Source organism: Gekko japonicus, unplaced genomic scaffold, assembly GCF_001447785.1.
Source record: "Gekko japonicus isolate JY-2015 unplaced genomic scaffold, Gekko_japonicus_V1.1 scaffold2068, whole genome shotgun sequence".
Lineage (NCBI taxonomy): Eukaryota > Metazoa > Chordata > Lepidosauria > Squamata > Gekkonidae > Gekko > Gekko japonicus.
In genome coordinates this window covers 101,724-124,872 of record NW_015165307.1, presented here as the reverse complement: position 1 = coordinate 124,872, position 23,149 = coordinate 101,724, and the positions used below count along the sequence as shown (strand labels likewise).

The following is a 23,149-nucleotide window of genomic DNA, read 5'->3' as shown; positions in this document are numbered from 1 at the left end:
TCAGCCCACACGAACACAGTCTGTGAATCGAAGAAAACACACACACTTGGCAGCCCTGTTAAAATGCGAACTCAGCTCTGATAGGCTGAACCCGTGCTGTTCAAACCAGGGGTCATTTTGTAGAAAAAGAGCTAGGGGAACTCATTAGCATAAGTCATTAGCATATGCCACACCCCCTGACATCAGGGGCCCGGCGGTGGACCTGCAAGGCCAGCGGGAGTGCGAGAAAGCCTCGCCAAGGCCCTCCCTGGCCCCAGGCAGGCAGGGGTGGGGAGAGGCGGGGAGGAAGCAACTTACCCTCCCTCTTCTCCTGCCTCCTCCTGGCTGAATGAGGGCTGGAAGCGGGGTGGCCGGAAGCAGGGGGCGGGGCTTCGTCATGTGCCCCGCCCCCCTGCACCTCACCCATGGGAACTGGCGTTCCCCCCCGAAATGACCTCTGGTTCAAACCTGGTTTCTGCTCTAACCCACAACAGACTTCCCCCTTGTTGGACATCAGCACAATGGTGATGCGTAGGCCTCACAGCAGCTTTGTCCCTTATATATGTCTGCCTTCAGCCTACATTGGCAAGCAAGAAAAGTATTTGCCTGGGGGGTGGGCGGGCAAGAGCGAATGACTTTGAGCGAAGCAGCAGCGGAAAGGTACACCAGAGTTCAATTTGCTCTACCACTGTTAAACCTCAAGATGGAGCTATTGCTGCACAACAGGATCGCTTCAACCACCCCACACAGCATGAAAAAGAAAAGCAAAATAACAACGACAACCAAAACCCAAGTCAAATCTGGGCAGGCTATGTTTGTCTGGCGCAGGAAGCAGAAACGGAACATTCTGACTCCAAAGGTCTTGCTCTTCAAAAGACGGCCTGACAGAGCGGCCATGTTGTTTGTCTAAACAGCGTGCCTACTGTAGGCTACCCACGCGGGCAGAGAAGAGGGAAGGCCTGTCACGCTTCAGGTTGGCGCTTGTTCGTCTTCTTCAGGAGCTTTTTCAAATTAGATGACATGAAGTAAGGCTTCTCGGCAGAGCCGTCGTTGCGCTCCAGGTCCTCCACTGCAGAGAGAAACAAATTCCCCCAACACCACAAAAAGGGGTATGAAACGATTGCTTGAGGACTGCCCGCCTCCCCCCCCCGGCAGAATCTAAAACTGGAATTAGGAAGGCAACGATGAAAAACGAGTCGCAGCAATCGGATCCTATGGACAATTATTTAAATATATATGGGCCCAACTTCCCCCCTTTTGGCTCAAATCTAAAATATAGAGTTGGAAGGGACCTCCAGGGTCACCTAGTCCAACCCCTTGCACAACGCAGGAAATTCACAACTACCTCCCATCCCCCACCCCCAGTGACCCCTGTTCCATGTCCAGAAGATGACAAAAAACCTCCAGGATCTCCAGCTAAACTGGCCTGGAGAAAAATTGCTTCCTGACACCAATGTGGCGATCAGCATTTCCCTGGGTGTGCAAGAAAGGACCATGAGAACTAAACAGTGATGCAGGCCTTCCTGCCCTGCTTCTCATGATTTGCCTCAGTTCACAGAATCAGCATTGCTGCCAGATGGCCATCTCCAAGGTACAATAAACACCCTCCCTAAATGCCTTTACACTCCAGGGAGGGCTCACACACACCGAATCCACTTTCAATGCACTTTGCAGCTGGGATTAACTGTGTGAAATGGCAAGATGCACTGGCAAGCAACCCCTGAAGTGGATTGGAAGGGCCATATTCCGCACTCCCTAAAAAAGAAAACCAGCTGCTAGCGCTGACACAGTAACCCAACCACAAAGTTACAAAAGTATGCTCCAGCACGGCCAGACTAGTCAAGTCTAAGAGAGGAGAGAGTTGGGGAACCAGATGCAGCTGATTGAAGAAGATAAGAGATTGGATTTATACCCACCCGTCACTACCCAAGGGATTCTCAGAGGAGGAGGAGAAAGAAGAGAGATTGGATTTATATCCCGCCCGTCACTACCCAAGGGATTCTCAGAGCGGCTTACAAACTCCTTTCCCTTCCCCTCCCCACAACAGGCACCCCGTGATGTAGGTGGGGCTGAGGGAGCTGTATGTTCATGATCAACCATGCTTTGGCTGAGGGAGCTCTGGCAGAAAGAGATCCAGTCCCTCCAAAGCATCAGCCTTCCTGACCAGCATTACCTCAGTCTTGTCTGGATTCAGCTCCGGCCTTAGCCACTGGACCACCGCCTCAAAGCCAAGATGGATACCTCTGGCGGCTTACTTAATGGGATATAGAACTGGGTATCATCTGCATATTAAGGAAGTCCCGGCACCAAAGCTCCAGGCCATCTTGTGCGGCTGTCTCATAAAAATATCGTAATGGTCTAGATGGCAGAATGGAACCCTGAGGCATTCCATGGGACAAATACCCAAGCCACTGATTCTGCTCCTCTGGCAAAGACTTTGGTGACGGAAAAGACCCAGACCACCATACGACTACTCCTCCAGCTCCGTATCTGAGCTGACGAAGAAGGATAGAATGTAGTGTTCCCTCTAAGCTGAGTTAGTGTGAGCTAGCTCACAATTTTTTAGCCTCCGGCTCATACATTTTTGTCTTAGCTCAGGAATAGGGTTGCCAGGTCTGATCTTCTCCCCGGCTTCAGAGGACAGGTGCAAAGAGTCAACAACGACCTCAGACGAAGACCCATCGAACAAATCTCCATGACAAACCGAGGAGGCAAAGGAAGGAGATGAGGAGGCGGTCCCGACAGACGGGAGGCAGAACGCCATAGATCAGTGGCCCTGTTGCTTTAAGCTGGGGGACGGGTTGAGTGGGAATAAAGAGGAGAGATACACACAGCCGGGGAGGATGAAATCGGAGTGCAACAAGGACTGGGGAACAGCGGTGAAGTAACACTGTCCCAAGGTTTTTCACTCTGATAAATAGGGAAGAGCGCCTGGCTCAGGGGGCTCTTGCCTATGCTCTGAGGCTAGTGATGTTTCGGTCCTCCATTCCAGTACCCTACGTTCTCCCGCAGACGCGCAACCGCTTTTGTGAGCCGCCCTGAGCCTGTTTGCAGGATGGGCGGGGTATAAATATAACAACAACAACAACAACAACTCTCCTAGGGAATACCCGCATCCTGACAGTGGTGGCAGGGAGCAATTCTCCCAAGTGTGCTTGGACTCGATTTGGCTCAAGAGACCAGCACTGGTATAGGAGAGGTTCAGCCTTCTTTTCCATATCATTTTCATGAGCCAGAGTAGCTATGGCGGGAAGAAAGGGCAGGGCTGTGTGGCTCAGTGGTAGAGCATCGGCTCGGCATGCAGAAGGTCCCAGGTTCAATCCCCGGGGGCATCTCCAGTTGAAAAGGACCAGGCAAAAGGGGACGTGGAAGACCTCAGTCTGATACCCTTGAAAGCCAGTCTAAGCAGTCTAAGCAGACAGTCTGACCACTAAGCCAGTCTAAGCAGACAGTACTGACCACGAGGGACCGATGGGCCAATTCAGTATAAAGCAGCTTCATTTGTGTCACTGGGGCAAACAGGGCCTCCTTTGCAGCCGTTTCAGCTAGGGGAAATGGTGCAGGAGGGAACCAAGCTGAGGCTCGGAGCACTTGGAAATGTTAGTTCTCCCAGCATCGCATCTGCCTCTGAGGAGGGGCTCAGCCTTCTCTTCCATACCACCTGAAACAAAGTGTCCACGAGGCAGGGGAGGGGAAGGGTCACATAAAGCCCCACATTGGGGCATTTCGGCTTGGGGAAATGGCGCAGGAGGGAAGGCTGAGACCCCTTCCTCTTGCCATGCTGCACCCCTGGACCAAATCAAGCCTCAGAACACTTGAAAATGTTAGTTCTCTAAACATCAGATCTGCCGGTGAGTCAGTTGGGGAGCCCCAACCCACCTTGTGGCAGATGTCATGTCTAGTTTGGCCCTGAGCTTCCCAGGAGGCAAGACACAAGACCCGTGACTCCAACTCTGCAAGGTGCAGAGTACAGTGGCCATATCCTCCGACGCACTGCATTCTTTTGCATAGCTCCCTTTCCTCCCTGGCCTCCATTATGCCTTCTTCCCCCCCACCCCCCATATGTCCCCCCATGTCCCTCCTTCCTGTAGAAACCTCACTTGTTCTTTGCCAGCTCCACCCACCCAAAACAAGGCTGGCAAATTGAGGCCTAGTGATGCCAGCTGCCATAAATTATCACTGTTCTGGAGACAGATCAAGATGGGTCACTGTGTTAGTCCGTCTGTAACAGTAGAAAAGAGCAAGAGTCCAGCAGCACCAGGAAGACTAACTAAATTTGTGGCCGGGCATGCGCTTTCGTGAGTCACCGCTCACTTCTTCAAATACTGCTCACTTCAGATACCTGAAGAAGTGAGCCGTGACTCACGAAAGTCCACGTCCGGCCACAAATTTTGTTAAGTCTTTAAAGTGCTCCTGGACGCTTGCTCTTTTCCACTATCACCAGTGTTCCCTCTAAGCTGAGTTAGTGTGAGCTAGCTCACAGAATTTTAGCCTCCAGCTCACAGATTTTTGTCTTAGCTCAGGGAGGATGGCTCCAGAGCAAGCTAATTTATGCAGTAGCCAAATCATTTGCTCACAACTTTAATGCCAGCAGCTCACAAAGTAGAATTTTTGCTCACAAGACTGCACAACGTAGAGGGAACATTGCACTATTCTGTGATTCGGTCTACTTGTGTTCCAAGTCGACTGGCACAGAGCTGCCTTATATTTCCCTAAACGGGAAATAGGTTTCGCCTATAATCTGGAGCAGGTGACTAGAAATCTGTAAAGTGGCAGATCCAGAAACGGATACGCTCCAAGTTAAATGTACTGCCCCTCTGAAAGACCAAGCATAACGTTTGTACGGTGGGGAATGGATCGAATAGCTTTGTCAGAAATAAAAAAAATCCCAGGCTTGTCTCCAGCCCGTGACTTAAGCAACCCAAAGATGTCTAGAATGCCAAAGCTGCATCTTGGTCACCATCAAGCACAGAATTAGCCACGCTAATTCATCTCTGTCAACAGCCTTGAGGGGCAGCCTGGGGAAAGTTCCACTGGGCCCCAGGCTGCCGATAGCCAGGAGCAAACAGGGTCAAGCCCCAGTAGCTGTGCCAAGCATGGGAGGGGTCACGAAGCTCAGACCTGGCCACTGGCACCAGCAATGGGTGCGGGCTCACTGTTCCCTGAGCAACAGGGAAGCTGGTGCCCATCAATGGGGCCTCTGGCCCTGCAGCATCGGTTTATACCTCTACCGGGGCCACACGACCTGCCACGCTCATGGGCCTTTGTAATTTCCCAAATTAGCCCTGCGAGCACCCCTAAAACAGGGTTGCACTTACCTGTAACTGCTGTTCATCGAGTGGTCTTCTGTGCAGGCACACATGGGGATCTGCGCAGGCGCTGGCCAGCACCTGCGCAGATCCCATGTGTGCCTGCACAGAAGCCACGATGCTGAACTTTATGTCGGCCTGAGGCCCGGATTCAATTACTTTCTCTAAATCAGAGCTCCCCAACCTGGTGCCTGTCCCAGTACTCTCCTTGGTGCCTGCCAAGCTTTTCAAAGAGTGGACGGGGTCACCGTAAGGCAGGAGTTGTCACTGGCTTCTCTCAATCAAGTAAAAGAGCTTTCCCCTGGAGGACGAGGAGGACGAGTAAGGAACTGGGCCTTTCCTCAGTGTGCAGTTCCATTCCTCTTTCAGGATTTTCTTCTTCTCAAGAGCTGTGGGGAGAGGGAGGTATTCCATCTGGCTCCACCCTCCTGAGGCAGCCCCTTAGGGTTTGGCTCTCCCTCCCACAGAAGACATTTTGGGGTGGTCCTCACTGCCCCCCTCTTAAAATTCCAAAGGTGTCCGCAGTCTCAGGAAGATCAGGGAAGCCCTGTTCTAAATCTTCCTCAGAAGACCGGGCTGAAGGGAGTCCCTGGATCAAACGCACTCTCCAGAAAAGAAACTAGGAAGAACCATGATTTCTATTTGCACCAAGTCAAGCTACAGAGGAGCCAGCATAGTTGTATCCAGACCAGATCACTCTGCAAGCACGCTAGGGCTTCAAGAGGATTCAAACGTTTATTGAATTTTATTTACAGAGTAAGGCAGCTTGCAAAGAACATACAAAACTCCCGGGTTGCAAAAAAAAAAAAAGTTTTTAAAAGAAAGGGAAATATAAAGGAAGACAAACCACAAGTGCTTCGAAAGTTAACGTAAGCCCATGGCTGTCTACAGACAAAGATGCAGCCCAGACTTCAGAATAAGGGACTTGGAAAGAAATTATACCGTGCACACAAAACCCTCGCATGCTTCCTCAGCTCTTCCGGCTAGAATCCTTCCCCACCTTGGGATACCGGGCTTCCCGCCTAACCTGATCCAACCTAAGTTGGCACACGACACCAGCCCTGAAGGAAGTCACTGTATGGAACCTTGCAGCGTCCAATCTTTAAATTTGCAGACCAGGAAGAGTCCCAATCCCTGGCTAACTGAAGAGGGGAAGGAACTATGAACTCTCCGATAGGTTACGATAATGCACTCCATATGCACTGAGGTACTAGATACGTTATCCCGTTTCTGTCGGTCAGTTTAAATAGGCAGCTTTGTTAGAGATAGTAATTTTGAGGAAGGCAAAAGTAAATCGAAACGCCCCACATAATGCAACAGTGGAGAAACGGGGGCCTTCCTCTGGGCTAAAGAGCCAAACTCAACTTCACGCCTTTGACGCTTCAATCTCAGCTGTGTTAGATAACCCCCGTCTTCAAGGTATTCTGTGAAATCCCCAGAAGCCAGGATATTCCAGTGAGACGTTCTGGCACGAGAGCTCAGGGTTGCTGAGAAGGGCCTTTCCCCTGCCCCTTACCCAGACAGACCGGTGTAGGCACAAGGCCTTTGCCCCCATCCACTTGGCGGGCTTGCCCCTATTCTTGGCTCTCGGCACTTTTAGAAGATTCTAGGCTCCCCTTCAGTAGGATCTCGCTCAGTGCTGGGGACATGTAATAAGGCCGCTCAGGAGATCCATCATTCCTTTCCAGATCTTCACCTTTTGGAATCCCGTGGAGAAAGCAGCCCACAGAAGGACGAAGCAGACAGAAGGGGGGGGGAGCAAAATAAAGAAAAGCAAAGAAAGGAAAAAGAGAGAGAAAGGGAAAATGTAATGTTAGTTGCCATTAGATTCCCCTGCCCGGAAAAAGAACAAGACCACTTAGGACAGTCATCTGCTTTTTATTATGGAAGATATTTTTGCTACCAAGCAGCAGAGCTGAGATTTGGCTGAATGAACTGATGAAAGAGGAGCAGAGAGGAACGAGGGGTATTAGTTATATGTAACCACAATAGGACTTGAGATGCCGTAACCAAAGCACCACCAGATTTCAGGGCCTTACAATCGAACATTATATAATTCTGGCCAGGGGAAGTTTATTTTCTTTACAGATGCAGGAAATGCAAAGCTCATCTTGAGCAGCTCATTAGCGTTGACATTTCTGGCTGAGATGAACCGTTGGTTTCCTATTATTGAGTGACAATGCTGAAGAAAGTGCTTAGATTTGGGCCTTTTATTTCCTTTTTACAAAGGAATTTGCGGTATGAAATAATTTCTGGTGGACGACAAGTTGTGGCTCTAATAGTTGACCCCTAAAATGCCCCCAAACCCAAAACGGCCACAAGAAAAATAAGAGAATCTTAATATTTCATTGATGATAATAAACTATTCAGAAACTGGTTTCTAAAGGATTTCGGGGGTGCCTTTAACAACTGCCCCTTAACAATTTCAAAAGCAAGGGTTTTAAGTGCTACTACATGATTTTATGAATAATGAAACTGCTGGATTTAGTGGCTGTTTCCCAAATGGGCCTGGAATAAGAGGGGGAGGGGCTGTGGCTCAGTGGCAGAGAGCCTCTGCTTGGCGTGCAGAAGGTCCCACAGGCTCCATCCCCAGCATCTAAGCTGAAAGGACCACGAAGAAGGTAGTGTGACCAGACGTATGCGTAAGACCCTGGAGAGCCGCTAGCAGTCTGAATAGACAATAATGACTTTGATAGCCCAAAAGTATAAGACAGCTTCATGTGTTCAAGAGGGGCACTCCTGGGGAAGCAAAGAGAAAACTAGACCGTGGATGGAGGGAGCAGTGAAGGCAAGCGAAGGCTGAAGAAATGCTACCACCCGGAAGCAGACCCGTGAGTGCTCTTGTGTTCCTGTCCGCCAGAGTATTTTTTAAGGCTCACACCAACTCAGAAGCAGGGAAACAATTGGTTCTGCAAAGCACCACATGAAACTGCCTTATATTGAATCAGGTTATCAGTCCATCGAGGGTCTCCGGCAGAGGTCTTCCACATCACCTGCTGGCTGGTCCTTCTAACTGGAGATTACGGGACTGAACCTGCATGTCAAGCAGATGCGTTTCATCCCTTGTTTTTTGCTCGCCACCAAAAGCCGCAGGGAGCAGAAAGCAAACAGCTAAGCAGCAGGGAGTTCCCCACCACTCAGTTATTTTTCATACAGAGCAGAAAGCAGGGGTTTAAACGGCTCTGAGCCATTTAAGCCCCCATTTTCTGCTCTTCACGGACCGCATCAAGATTCGTCGTTCATGGTGGCTCTTCAGTTCGAGAACATCACTTCGCGAACCGTGAACCAGCCAAAATTCGTGACGAACTTTAGTTTGTGAGCGGGTTCCTGCCCATCTCTAATCACAACCACAAATCACAGCAGAGTGCAACTGCAGAGCAACTGGTAGCAACAGAGTTGGACTTCTAGCTGTTGCCTGGGACAGGAAATACTGAATCAGCCTCAAACGGAGGCGAAGAGATTGCCCTTTAGTGCTTCCCCAAGTGACAGCTGTGGTGGCTCAAGTGGTTAAGGCGCTGAACTGCAGGCTGGAAGGTCAGTAGTTCAGCAGTTCAAGACCCGAGTTGCCTCATGACAGAGTGAGCTCCCGTCTCTAGTTCCAGCTCCTGCTAACCTAGCAGTTCGAAAGCATGAAATTGTAAGTAGATAAATAGGTACCACTTCTGTGGGAAGGTAACAGCGTCCCGTGCGCCTTGGTGTTTAGTCAAGCCGGCCACATGACCACGGAAACGTCTTCGGACAGCGCTGGCTCTTCGGCTTTGAAACAGAGATGAGCACCGCAACCCTAGAGTCGGACTCGACTGGCTTTCGAGCAAAGGGACCTTTACCTTTACCTAAGTGACAGGAGTGGCAGGATAGGAGTTGATTTCCTACAGAGGTCATTTGGTGCAACACCCTCAAACAACGTTTCTGGGACCTCTTAGGTGTTTTCCTTTCATTGCAATAAAATCGCCCTCCAAAGCACGTAGCATTGCCATGTTCCAGGGGTGCAGCTGACCCTGCTTTTTGGACAGCCATCCTTCAGGGGTCCATTTTGCAGCGCTGAACTTCCAGGGCACATGATGATTGGGACTCAGCACTCCCTCTCACCTAGAACACAGGGTCTGAAGACCTTACTACAAACGTAGTACGGAAATTCTCTAGTTTTTCTTGAGGCTACTTGGTTTGGGGCCATTTTGGAGTGTTAACTGTTAGAGAGAGAGAACTCGCCATACACAATAACTAGATTCAACACCACAAAACACAAAGGTATGGAGCGCACAGTAGAAGCCTCGTCTTGTTATTTCTTGCGACCATTAAGAGATTGGCATTGTAAGGTTTAATTTTATAGATAAAGCTGATCATATACTAGCAATGGCGTGAAGCGGCATATTTGGGGGGGCAGGATTTGACAGCTTTTACTCAAAAATATCTACGCATACCGCACTTTCTCAAAATCTCACTGCAGTACTAGGAAAGTGGCGCCACATCCCAAACCTCTCCCAGCAGGCTTCCTCGTAAGGAACTTGCAACCTGCCTCGTTCCCAGCAAGCCAAGAATGGGGCAAGCGTGGCCGAAAACAGCCTGAGTCCCGCAGACGGAGCAGGTGAACCTGCCCTGCACTTTGCTTTCACACACACTGAATAATTCACTTTCCATCTGCTGCCAATGCCCTCTGCAACTAGTGTTTGCTGCGTGAAATGGCAAAATCCACTTGCAAACAAACACTAAAGTGCATCGACAGTGGACTGAGACGTGCATCATCCGGCTTGTGTCGAAGTGCCACAGGGAAGCGTCACCTGCTCGAATCCCCATGTGTCAGGCGGCTGTCAATGGCGCAGGAGGAGAGGAGAAGAAGAAGAAGAGAAGAGATTGGATTTATACCCCGCCCTTCACGTGGAGTCTCAGAGCAGTTTACAAACTCCTTTCCCTTCCGGATAAAAGGAAGTACTTCTTCACCCAAAGAGTGATTAACACTTGGAATTCACTGCCACAGGAGGTGGCGGCGGCTACAAGCATGGACGGCTTCAAGAGGGAATTAGATAAACATATGGAGCAGAAGTCCAACAGTGGCTATTAGCCACAAGGTATAGATAGGGACTCTGGGGCAAGTGATGCTCTGTCATCTTGGTGCTTGGGGGGGGTCAACAGTGGGAGGGCTTCTAGTGTCCTGGCCCCACTGGTGGACCTCCTGATGGCACCTGGTATTTTTGGCCACTGTGTGACAGAGTGTTGGACTGGTGGATGGGCCTTTGGCCTGATCCAACATTGGCGTCTCTTATGTTCCCCTCCCCACAACAGGTGGGGCTGAGAGCTCTCTGACAGAAACTTCTCTTTCAAGGACAGCTCTGAGAGAACTATGGCTTGCCCAAGGTCATCCAGCAGCTGCAACTGGAGGAGTGGGGGGAATCAAACCCGGTTCTCCCAGATTAGAGTCTGCGCACTTAACCACGACACCAAAGAGGGCATACGCAGAAGAGTCTGCCTCACCTTGGCCCTCTGATCATGCAGCTAGCCCTCCTCTTTAGTTTCTCCTCAGTGCTTTCACCATTCCAAGAGAGCAAGGAAAGCTCTGCCAGTGTTCTTGGAGCGCACAGTAGAAGCCTCGGCTTGTTATGCGTCTGGCCCAGCTTTTCATGGCCAGCCGGACAACTGGCCAGCCGGACAACTTTGGGAACTGCACAAGCAGGGCAAGAACTTATTTCAAGATGGGGCAGCCATGTTACTCTGTCTGTAGCAGTGGAAAAGAGCAAGAGTCCGGGAGCACCTCAAAGACTAACAAACTATGTGGCCGGGGAGGAGGAGCTTCCGTGAGTCACAGCTCCCTTCTTCAGATACAACTGGAATGCATCTGAAACAGTGAGCAACGACTTACGAAAGCTCGACCCCCGCCACAGATTTTGTTAGTCTTCAAGGTTCCACGGGAATGTACCCATTTATTGAATTCATTTATACCCCCGGCCTTTCTCCCCAGTGGGCTCGTATCATTCTCCTCTCCTTCATTTTATCCTCACCACAACCCTGCGAGTGAGGTCAGGCTGAGCGTGCGTGACTGGCCCAACGTCACCCAGCAAGCTTCCATGGTACAAGTGGGGATTCGAACCTGGGTCTTCCAGATCCTAGTCCGGCACTCTTGACCTCACCGGCTCACCGAAAGCCCCCAGGCTGCCTTGTTTGTCTGACCCCCCGGTACGTAGCCCTTAAAGCATCCAACCTCTGACAGAAGAAGTCCACTGATCTATTAAACCCGCTGAAGGAGGAACTGTTGAGCTCCATGAATTCCTCATCTACAGCGGCTCAAAAGCCAGCTCAGGGAACTGACCCTGTCGGAGATGATGCTGATGAATTCCTTCAGTGAGTTGCGGGAGAGGAGGAGTTCCTTTTTCAGTCCTGGCTTTGGACTCTACCAAGAGTGCAGACTGTACTTGCCCGTATTTGCTCTTCTCATATCACTTTCTGCAGGTTCGCCCCCCGCCTCCCCCCTTGGCCCCTTCCAAGAGCGCTCCTCCCACACTGATTTAGCGACATGTCTCGGCCACGTGGGCAGGTCCCGTGTTGGAAGAACAATGAGAGGGGCACGGGCAGGAGAGCTCAATGCTGGATATGGCAAGGAACCAGGAAGGAAGACAGGAAGGCCCACCCGGGGGAAGGGATTCAGTGGGGAACCGACACAAACACGTCTTTGGGACTTTGGACTCGGTCACTGCCATCCCGCTGCCAGATTCCAAAGCAAATTATTCCATCAAATTAAAATAAAACATGCAGAATCTCAATGCAGATATTTTTTGAGGTATTGAAAGAAGGACGACACAGAATTGCAGTCTTAAACCACAGCTACGCACATTTACCTTTGGTTATAGAAGTGGGGGTGAAGATGTTTTAAGAGGAGGAGGAGGAGGAGATTGGATGTATACCCCCCCACACCGTTCACAACCCGAAGGAGTCTCAGAGCCACCTTACCATCTCCTTTCCCTTCCCCTCCCCACAACAGACTCCCTGTGAGGTAGGCGTGGCTGAGGGAGCTCTCCCGAGAACTGCCCTTGAGAGAACAGCTCTGAGAGAACTTGTGACTGACCCAAGGCCACACCAGCAGCTGCATGTGGAGGAGTGGGGAATCAAACCCGGTTCTCCCAGATTAGAGTCCGCGCTCCTAACCACCACACCAAACTGGCTCTCAAACCACTACATCAAACCCTGGTTCCATTACGGTTTGACTTGCAGTTCCCATGAATTCTGATGCAAAGTTTCATTTGTAAGTGGCTTAATTTTTCTCATAAACCAAAGGGGTGTTTTTTTAAATCCTAGAATATATGTATCACAAATGACACCAGCTTCTGGTTTGATGTCAAAATGGCCAAGGAACACAAAATGGCCAAGGAACAACACTGAGCTCTCGGTTACTAGCGAAACTGCTGGCTCGGTCAGAAACACTGCTGCAGTGGTGGCTGACACCCCCCTCCCTCCACAGGTGTCAAATGCGCACGTTTCACTAGAGCAATGGTGGAGCTGGATACTTACAGAAGCAGAGGAAGAGTGTGTCTACGCACATGGCATACACGCTGAAAAACCCATGTGCAATGAGATAGGAGCCAACGACAACCGTCTACGAGAGAAAACAAGTGGTCATATCACTGCCAGGTCCCAGCTCTCCCAACAGTTGTGAACTGGATTCAGGTGGGTAGCCGTGTTGGTCTGAAACAGTAGAACAAAGGCTGAGCCCAGTGGGGCACCTTTAAGACCAACAAAGTTTTATTCAAGGTATAAGCCTTCAAGCGCATGTACACTTCTTCAGATACCTGAACAATGGCTGAGTCCAGGGGCACCTTTAAGACCAACGAAGTTTAATTCTGGGTATACGCTTTAGTGTGCATGCACACTTCTTCAGATACATATGTGCACGTACATATCCAGGCCCATCCTATCCTATCCTATCCTATCCTATCCTAAGAAGTGTGCGTGCATACGAAAGCTTATATCCAGAATTAAACTTTGCTGGTCTTCAAGGTGCCGGTTTTGATACTGTCCATGGGGTTTTCTTGGCAAAGATACTGGAGTGGGTTGGAGAAGACCCTGATGCTGGGAAAGATTGAAGGTCAAAGAAGACGGGGACGGCAAAGGATGAGATGGTTAGACAGTGTCATCGACGCAACGAACATGAAATTGAGCCAACTTCAGAGGACGGCGGAAGACAGGAGGGCCTGGCGGGAGCTGGTCCATGGGGTCGCGGAGAGTCGGACTCGACTGTGCGACTGAACAACAACAAGGTGCCCCTGGAGTCAGCCTCTGTTCAGGTACCCGAAGCAGTGCGCGTGCACACAAAAGCTCCTACCCAGAATTAAACTTGGCTAGTCTTAAAGATGTCACTGGACTCAGCCTTTGCTCAGGGATCTGAAGAATTGTGCCTGCACACTAAAGCCTACACCCAGAATTAAACTGTGTTGGTCTTCAAGGTGCCCCTGGAGGACTCAGCCTTTGCTCAGTTGTGAACTACAATTGGTAGTACAGCTAGACTGAAGTCCAGCAGCATCTGAGAGACCGACAAGATTCTCGGGGTTATGCGCTTCCGAGAATCAAAGCTCTTTTTGTCAGACACAAGTTGGAATGGAGATCCCAGAGTCCTCCTCTCCCAGCCTGGAGGTGGGAGGGGCGTTACAAAGAAGGAGCTCAGGACCAATGTGCCCTCTAAGCTGTGGAGCCTTGTGAGCAAAAATTCTACTTTGTGAGCTACCGGCATTAACGTTGGGAGCGAGCGGATTTGGCTGCTGCATAAATTAGTTTGCTCCGGAGCCCTCCTTCCTGAGCTGAGACAAAAATGTGTGAGCCGGAGGCTAAAAAACTGTGAGCTGGCTCACACTAACTCAGCTTAGAGGGAACACTGCTCAGGACCAATGTTCCCTCTAAGCTTTGGAGCCTTGTGAGCAAAAATTCTACTTTGTGAGCTACTGGCATTAAAGCTGTGAGTGAGCAATTTGGCTCCTGCATAAATTAGTTTGCTCCAGAGCCCTCCTTCCTGAGCTAAGACAAAAATGTGTGAGCCGGAGGCTAAAAAACTGTGAGCTGGCTCACACTAACTCAGCTTAGAGGGAAGACTGCTCAGGGCCCAGAGGGGCAAGCCACATCGCAGTCAGCTTTGATTAGAGCAGGGGAGAAAGGCTTAGGGACAGGAAAATTAGCAACTGCGGTGAAGATGCACCCTTCGCCACCTCTAGCAGCGACTATGTCAGTGCAATAAACAAAAATCAATGTTTACTTTGCCTCCACTGTCCTCTCCCATTCATCAACAAGCAATATGGCCGAGAGAGAGGGAGAGAGCTCCCTGGCGGGAAGGAAAATCACTGGCAAAGGGAGGTTCAGCTCTCAACCGGTAGAGCCGGACTGGAGAAGTAATATGCCAGCCAGCGGCAGCTATTAAATACCAACCAGAATGGGGACCCAGTAGTAGTTGAGGGACGGTGTGGAGTCCTGAATCAGTCTTATCCTTTGGGTGAAGAAGAAGAAGGCGAGAATGCCTGAAGGGGAAGGAAAGAAATCACACTTAGTTTCAAAATTTTCTGACAAACCTTCAATCTGAAAGTTTAAAGCTGGGGAAGGAGGAGGAGGAGGAGGAGGAGGAGGAGATTGGATGTATACCCCGCCCTTCACTAACCGAAGGTGTCTCAGAGCGTCTGACAATCTCCTTTCCCTTCCCCTCCCCACAACAGACACCCACCCTGTGAGGTAGGAGGGGCTGAGAGAGCTCTTTTGAGGACTGTTCTTGAGCACACAGTTCTGAGAGAAATGTGACTGACCCAAGGTCACACCAGCAGCTGCATGTGGAGGAGTGGGGAATCAAACCCAGTTCTCCCAGATTAGAGTCCGCGCTCCTAACCACTACACCAAACTAGCTCTCTCTCTCTCTCTCTCTCTCTCTCCCTCTCTGCCCCCTTCATATCTCTGGAAAAACAACACACAAGCAAACCGTGCAATATGAATAACATTTGTAAGATTTATATTGCATTTTAAACTTTATAAGATTACAAAGATTTGTCCAACATTCTCAATTATACAATACTAGAAATAATGCCCGTTGTGGAAATAAATACAACGGGATCTAGAAAGAGGCTCTAGGAGAGTGCTCTGGCTTTGGGCAAACAGTGTCAGTTTCCTGTGGCGACCTCAGCAGGGTTTAATGACAAGAGTCCACTGTTTTCTCCAGAGGGACTGATCTCTGCTACCTGAAGAGCATTTGTATGTTTGAGTTATCTGTAGCCCTCACCTGGAGAGTGGTAACCATTGTTACCCATTCTCCTCTCCCCTATGAGGTATGTTATGCAACTGAAAACCCCAACTGCCTTGCGGGGGGGGGGAGTTTGAGGTGTGGAATGGACTGAAGTCCAATCAGCTTCCATATGCAAAAGACCAGGTTGTCGCAGCAGTTGTGGTGTGGGCGGGACCCGGGCTTTGCCTTCTGATTGGTGGCGATATATGCTGAGGAGCAGTGCCATCAGCCATACACTAAGGGAGTGCATTTTAGAATTAGAACTTTGGCACCCACTATTCAATTATATATAAGGAGAGATTGTAGAAAAAGTCCAACATTGTCAATGAGTACCCGGTTATACATTCATTTCAACTTTGCGGTCTTCCTCCGGAGCAATCCTATATTGTAAGGAGGTGTCAGCTTCTTAATCCAGCTCAGTACTGTAATTTCTTAATTTCCTTCATAGTATCCTGGAATAAACCAGGGTCAACCAGGGAGGAAGACCGCAAAGTGTATAACCGGGTACTCATTGAGAATGTTGGACTTTTTTACAGTATTGTATAATTGAGAATGTTGGACAAATCTTTGTAATCTTATAAAGTTTAAAATGCAATATAAATCTTACAAATGTTATTCGTATCGCACCGTTTGCTTGTGTGTTGTTTTTCCCTGTTGGATACCTGTGATCCCTTTTGGTTTGTGCCCCTTCGTATCTCGGCCTGGTCTGGAGGCCTCGTCTCCACTCCTCCCCATCCAGACCTCCCCTGACCCAGCAAACACAAGTCTGAACTAAGCGCATTCAGTGACTTGCAAATGGACAGCCGTTTCTTCCTGTCGCCAGCAGCTAAAATGGTCCAGTGGACAGCAATACAGCCGCTTGGGCGCATGCAGCCACTTGGAAAGGACGCCCAACGTATGAGAAAAGGCCTTACCCACACTTCCTACAATCAGGAGTTTGCCAAGGAAAAGCAGGAAGTCTGTAACTTTATCCAGAACGGCCACCCTGAAAGTGAGAGAGAGAGGGGGGGGGATAACGTTTTCACCCATTTTCTGAGAATGTTCTAGGTGTATCCTGTGGAGATCCGCTGTTCCCCTTCCCGGGCCAGGTTCAAGCCACACACAACATGGGACCTCCTTAACGTTACGGGTATTCCAGTCCCACAGCACGTAGGACGTCTGTGGCTTTATCGGGAACAGCCGCCCTGAACGGGTTCCGATTTGGGGCTTACAACTTGAGCTTGCTTGGAAGAGGAAGAGCCCTGGCCACACCCAAACCACGTTTGCTAAGCCAACGCCGGCTGGCGGCCCATCAACATGGAACACACGATGCTGCCTGCAACTGAGTCAGAACATCGGTCCTTCGAGGTCGAGTACTGTCTACCCGGACTGGCAGTGGCTCTCCAGGGTCTCAGGCAGAGGTCTTTCCCATCACCAACTGCCTGGTCCTTTCAGCTAGAGCCACCAGGGATAGAACCTGGGACCTTCTCTACCAAAAGCAAAGGCTCCACCCTTGCACCATGGCCCCTCCCCTCTTCAGTTTCCCCACCTCCCGACACACTCATTCCGGTTCGGGTGGCTGGTGCCCCTCCCCACAAGTGAGGGGAGAGAATAACTCATAGTATCTTCCAGGGGTCATTTCCTGCGGGAGTGCACAGGAGCGGAGCTCCGCCAGTAAGGAGCCCAGGGGGCGGGCACATGCAACAAGCCCCGCCCCCTGCTCCCAGCAGCCCTCAGTTGGGCCACGAGGAGCAAGAAGCAGCCGGGTAAGTTGCAGAGGCCGGCTCGCCTTCAGGTACAAGCTCTCCCTCCTCTGTGAGGGCAGATCTGCGCGTCCCCCCTCAATAGCTAGCAATCCAAAACAGTCCAGTGGTGGGTGTTGTCTTCTGACACACTTCCGGTGATGCCAGGGGGTGTGGCATATGCAAATAAGTCGTGCTAATAAGTTATGCTAATGAGCTCCTGCACCTCTTTTTCTACGAAATGGCCCCTGGTATCTTCTGAGAGAAAGTTACTCGTGCCGTCAAAGCTGGACGTGTCCAGTCCACAAGCGGTTTGCCCGGGGAAGACTCACCACCCCCCTGGACCAAAGAAACTGGCTGGCAGCAACAGAATGGCAGCTCACTGGCCGGCCCTCACCTGATGATATTCCTCATGAGCAGGAAAAAGGCGTTCCTTGCAGACGTGCAGAAGTTGGTGCCGTAAATGGCAATCTGGAGGAGAACACAAGCGTTATATGCCAGACAAGGAACCGTGGGAATTGGCGGGAGTTATTCGGAGGCGCATTGGAGGGCTTTAATCTCAGGCTTCAGCCAGCCCTCCAGAGCTGGTCACTCCAAGTTATGCTTCATGCAATTCTCATGCAATTCCGCAGGGCCTGTAAGGCAGAGATGTTCCGCCAGGCAGCAGCGGTTTCCTTATTGGCCGGCACCCTTCCTCCCCCCCCTGCCCCCATTGTTTTCTTGTTTTGAGTTCCTTTCACACACACACACACACACACACACACACACACCGCCCCAAAAAAAGGGCTGGTAGTCCGGAATTGGGACAGACAATATTAAAGGGAAATGGCCAGCTTGGATTTTTTAATTGGCCATTGACATTTTTATTAAGCTATTGAATTTTAACGTTTTTGTATATTTTACAACATCATGTCTTGTACACCGCCCAGAGCTCAGCATAAACTGGGATAGGGATGATGATGATGATGATGATGATGATGATGATGAAATGTTAGACGGTTTGTACCAGTGTGATAACCTGGGGCCCTTGGTAGCTGGGGGCGGGTGGGCACAGATACTCTGCTGTTCTCTTTCCTGCCCCTTCCTCAGTCTTCCCATCAAACCCCAAACTTGAACCAATCGGAGCGGCCATGCCCTCATTCGTACCAGGTCCCACTTCTTACGGAAGTCAGCCAGACTTCCACCCAAGCTTGAACCTTCACCAGGACCACAAGTGTGGGTACGGGCTTCCCAAAACAATCAAAACACAGGGCACATAAGGCTCAGACAACCGGCCTACTGTTGTGTTTTCCTTGCTGTGGCAATGCCCCAGCTAACGATAGGCATGGCCAAATGTTAAATGTTTCCTTATTCTTAGAAACACCAGGTCTACCCCTTTCCTAATTCACATGAACCGATGTTCTAAAAGAAGGAAAGCCGACAAACCCTGCCATGTCTATAACAGAATATGCATTTGTTTCTAATGAATGGTAGCTTTGGTATGGTGCATGAATCATCTGAGATACCTAGGAACTTCCTTCCCTTCCCTACCCTACCCTATCAGTCTTTTACAACTTCCCTTCCACCTCCCTTCCCTGCCAGTTTCATCTATCTCTGAGTTCCCTGCAGCCCTGTAGCCAGAAACTGTGGGTTGTTGGGGCATGGGGAAATTTTGTGGGGCAGAAAGAGAGGGGCAGCCACATGCCTTCCCTGAACTCCAAGTGGCAATTTCCTGGGCCAGCCACCCTGGCTTTCCACTTTCAGGGGACGGGATTAGCAGGGACGGTATTTCTTACACATCCATCCCTTACAGTACAGGACACACCAGTAAATGCGGTGTCTCTGAAATGCATAATTCCTCTTGAATGCACCTGGAAGGCAGCCGCTGCCTTTCTTCCTGATGCCACAAATCTGTCCCGCTGGACTATACTGCAGGTAAATCACCTCCCAGGAAATGCGACCCTTGGCTTGTCAGAACCACCCTTGCCCTCACCATTTCAACATGGTAGCAAGCAATGGGAGAAAGCACTGAGTCTGTCCCCGTGGTTCTACTATCCCTGCCACGCTGACCCCAAACAGGTGTTGGTCAACAGAGGAACCAGCACAGGTTCCAAGATCCAGCACTGCTGGGCACTGGTGACAGAGCTGAACTTACATAATCACAATCACAAACACCATCTGAACATACTCCAAGGCTCACTGCAGGAAGTGGTGGCAGCTACAATCATAGGTAGCTTCAAGAGGGGACTGGATAGACTGGATGGAGCAGAAGTCCATGAGTGGCTGTGAGCCGGAAGGTCTAGATGGAACACTCTGTCTGGGGCAGAGATGCTCTGTGTTCTTGGTGCTTGGGGGGCAAGAGTGGGAGGGCTTCTGGAGTTCTGACCCCCGCTGTTGGACCTCCTGACGGCACCTGGGTTTTGGCCACTCTGTGGCACAGAGTGTTGGACTGGATGGGCCATTGGCCTGGTCCAACATGGGTCCTCTTATGTTCTTATATGGAGCAGAGGTCCATGAGTGGCTATTCACCACAAGGTCTAGATGGAACATTCTATCTGGGGCAGTGATGCTCTGTGTTCTTGGTGCTTGGGGGGCATCAGTGGGAGGGTTTGTGGCGTTCTGGCCCTGCTGCTGGACCTCCTGAGGACACCTGGGTTTTGGCCACTGTGTGACACAGAGTATTGGACTGGATCAGCCGTTGGCCTGATCCAACATGGCTTCTCTTATGTTCTCAATCACACTTGAGAATACGTGCTAAGAATGAGACATGCCTACCACACAGTTGGCCATGCTGCCATGCAAGACTTTCAAGCAAGGAGAAGCGGGTGTACAATTCTAGAAACTCCCGTTGGGGGTTGATTGTGTAAAAAGGATGTAAACAGACTGGTAGCTATTAGATTGTACAAACTGATTATTATCGTTGATATTGCATGTCATGAATATATACCTGTTTTAGAATATCTCTCCTTATATATAATTGAGTAGTGGGTGCCAAAGTTCTAATTCTAAAATGCACTCCCTTAGTGTATGGCTGATGGCACTGCTCCTCAGCATATATCGCCACCAATCAGAAGGCAAAGCCCGGGTCCCGCCCACACCACAACTGCTGCGACAACCTGGTCTTTTGCATATGGAAGCTGATTGGACTTCACTCCATTCCACACCTCAAACTCCCCCCCCCACAAGGCAGTTGGAATGACAGTTGCATATGGAATCTGCTGTATTCTGGTGGTGTGTAGGTCCCAGATTCATGTTTTAAAAGCAGACTGACACTGTTGGGGCATTTATTTCCACAACGGGCCTTATTTCTAGTTATGAATAATACACAATGCACTTTATAAGATGGAACATATAGAACACTTTAACTTATAAAAAAGGTTTTTGCAGTGTATATATATTTGTTGTTTTGCCATGCAAGCACTGGCAGTGTTTAGGATGGGTATGCATCAGGCAGCCAAGGTGGCTTCAAGACATAAATTAAGAATGGAGAACGGGGGGGGGGGGGGAACTGGCCAACGGGGTGGTGGTGGTGGTCTGGTAGCGTAACTGGTTTGAAAGCGGCCTCCGCAGTTGTCTCGAGTACCACCGAGACCTGCATTCACTTCCTGGGGAGTCTACAAAAGTGGATGTCCTCACCATGATGTAGGCATTTCTGTTCAGGAACTTGATGAATTTCTCCAGGCACCAGAAGCAGCACTTGAGACAGGTCAAGAGGAACTTGGCAAACTTGTTCTCAGCAGCTAATAACGGGGAGACCAACACGAGAGAGGAGTTGTCGTTTTTCTTTGTCAGGTTTGAATTCTTGAGAATCGGCCTCCCTTCCCAGAAAAACACTGACTTTCTTAGCCCTCGTATTTTTTTTAATCTTAATTATTTAAAAACATTTACTCACTGCCTTTCTGCCTTACAGAAACTCAAGGAGGTTTACAGGGCAAATGATAATGGAATACATAAAATACAAAAAAACCCACTGGTTAAAATCAGATTCAGGTGGGGGTGGCTGTTTTGGTCTGAAGCCACAGAGCAAAATCTGAGTCCAGTGGCACCTTTTAAGACCAACAAAGTTTTATTCTGGGCGTAAACGTTCACGTGTGCGTGCACGCACACGTGAACGTTTACGCCCAGAATAAAACTTTGTTGGTTTTAAAAGGTGCCACTGGACTCAAACTTGGTTAAAATCAGTAATTTAAAACTGCTGGTCAGCAGAAGAGCCAATCAAATGCCGTCGTGAATAAAACGGTCTTCCGCTGCCTCCTCAGGATCGAGACTGAGGGGGGCCAGGTGCACCTCTCTGAGGAGACTGTCCAATAGCCGTGGGGCTGCCACCGAAAAGGCCCTCCGTCATGTCCCCACAAGACAAGCTTCTTTGGTCGATGGGGGAGTCAGGAGGGCCCCTCCCTGTGGTCTTAGTTCCTGGGTAGGAACGTGTGGGAGAAGACGGCCCTCCAGCTATCCCAGGCCCAAGCCGAGTAGACCTTCGAAGGTCAAAACTGTCAGTTATGCTGCCATTGAGGCTGGTGGAGGGGGAGGTGGTTGATTTGTGTCTCCTTCCAGGTTTGGTATGCTGGGTTTCGATTCTCGGGATTCCTTTTATTGCTGTTCGGCCTTGGTGTCTGCTGCACTGCTTTCCCTTGGAATGTGAACCCCTTTAGTTTTAGGCGCCTTTCTTCCCCGAGTGGCTTTGAGCCATCAGGTGACCCCGCTTTGAACCAGGTATAACTGACCCTTTCCCGCTTTTCGAATTAGTTCTGACACTGAGCGTGTATGGATGACTTGCCTATAAAAAGGTAAAGGTTCCCTTGCTCGAAAGCCAGTCGAGTCCGACTCTAGGGTTGTGGTGCTCGTCTACGTTTCCAAGCCGAAGAGCCAGCGCTGTCCGAAGACGTTTCCGTGGTCATATGGCCGGCATGACTCAACACCAAAGCGCACGGAACGCTGTTACCTTCCCACCGAAATGGTACCTATTTATCTACTTGCAATGTCTTGCTTTCGAACTGCTAGGTTGGCAGGAGCTGGAACTAGAGACGGGAGCTCACTCCGTCTTGCAGCACCCGGGTCTCGAACTGCTGAACTACCGACCTTCCACAGCCTGCAGTTCAGCGTGTTAACCTTTGTTGAAAGCCTGTTATCGATTCCTGATTGCTGCAAGACTCTGACAAAAGCCAGCATCTTGAATTGGGCTCGGGAGTGGATTGGAAGCCAGTGTAGTTGCTGTAGGATTGGGGTCACATGATCCCTGTAACTGGCTCCTGACTACCTGCAGCCTCCGAACACTCTTCAAGGGTAGCTCCAAGTAGAGGTCATTGCAGTAGTCCAGTCTAGATGGAACTAAGGCATGGATTACTGTGGCTAGATCAGACTGAGCCAGGAGATGCTAAATATAGATTCCATAGTCTCCGTCACTGCATCTGAACAAGGATGCTCTGATGTATAAAAGTGCGCGCGCTGATATAAATGTTCTTAGTGTTTAAAGTGCCACTGGACGTCTGTTTTGTTTTACTGCAATGCACCAACATGGGTACCATAATGGATTTGGATGGTTTGCTTGTCTCAGAGGTTTAAGAGCTGACACAAGACACAATTCGTGTCAGGCAAAGTCAAAGCCATCCTCTTGGAAGACGCAACTGCTGTAGTACTGGGGTCACGGTAGGCGGCCCTGACCAGCAGTCCAGCAGCCGCATTCTGCACTAGCTGCAGCCGCCAAACACTCTTCAAGGGCAGCCCCAGCAGAGCGCACAACAAGTTAGCCGATGAGGGAAAACATAACTTGGAAACCTGGGGAGATCTGAGAACTATGGAGAACAAGAAAAACTGTGGAAAAGTGACGCTTAATATATGTCTTTAAAGAATCATAGAAAAGTGAACAAAAATTCAAGCATTACAATCATCTTAGCCCATGGCAAGGTTCTACTATACATTACAGC

At 50.0% G+C, this 23,149-nt stretch overlaps 1 protein-coding gene across 1 annotated transcript in view; it reads right to left on the bottom strand.

Annotated features, from left to right (window-relative positions):
- Positions 1-440: 440 nt before the first annotated feature.
- SLC44A2 (solute carrier family 44 (choline transporter), member 2) overlaps positions 441-23,149 on the bottom strand; it is a gene marked incomplete at its 5' end in the record, with an annotated part of 61,091 nt that continues 38,382 nt past the window's right edge. The window contains 6 exons of the mRNA XM_015410444.1: positions 441-1,048; positions 12,786-12,870; positions 14,688-14,776; positions 16,440-16,510; positions 17,644-17,717; positions 20,862-20,965. Of these exons, the coding sequence (XP_015265930.1) occupies positions 942-1,048; positions 12,786-12,870; positions 14,688-14,776; positions 16,440-16,510; positions 17,644-17,717; positions 20,862-20,965 (530 nt within the window). The remainder of the gene's footprint in view (positions 1,049-12,785; positions 12,871-14,687; positions 14,777-16,439; positions 16,511-17,643; positions 17,718-20,861; positions 20,966-23,149) is intronic.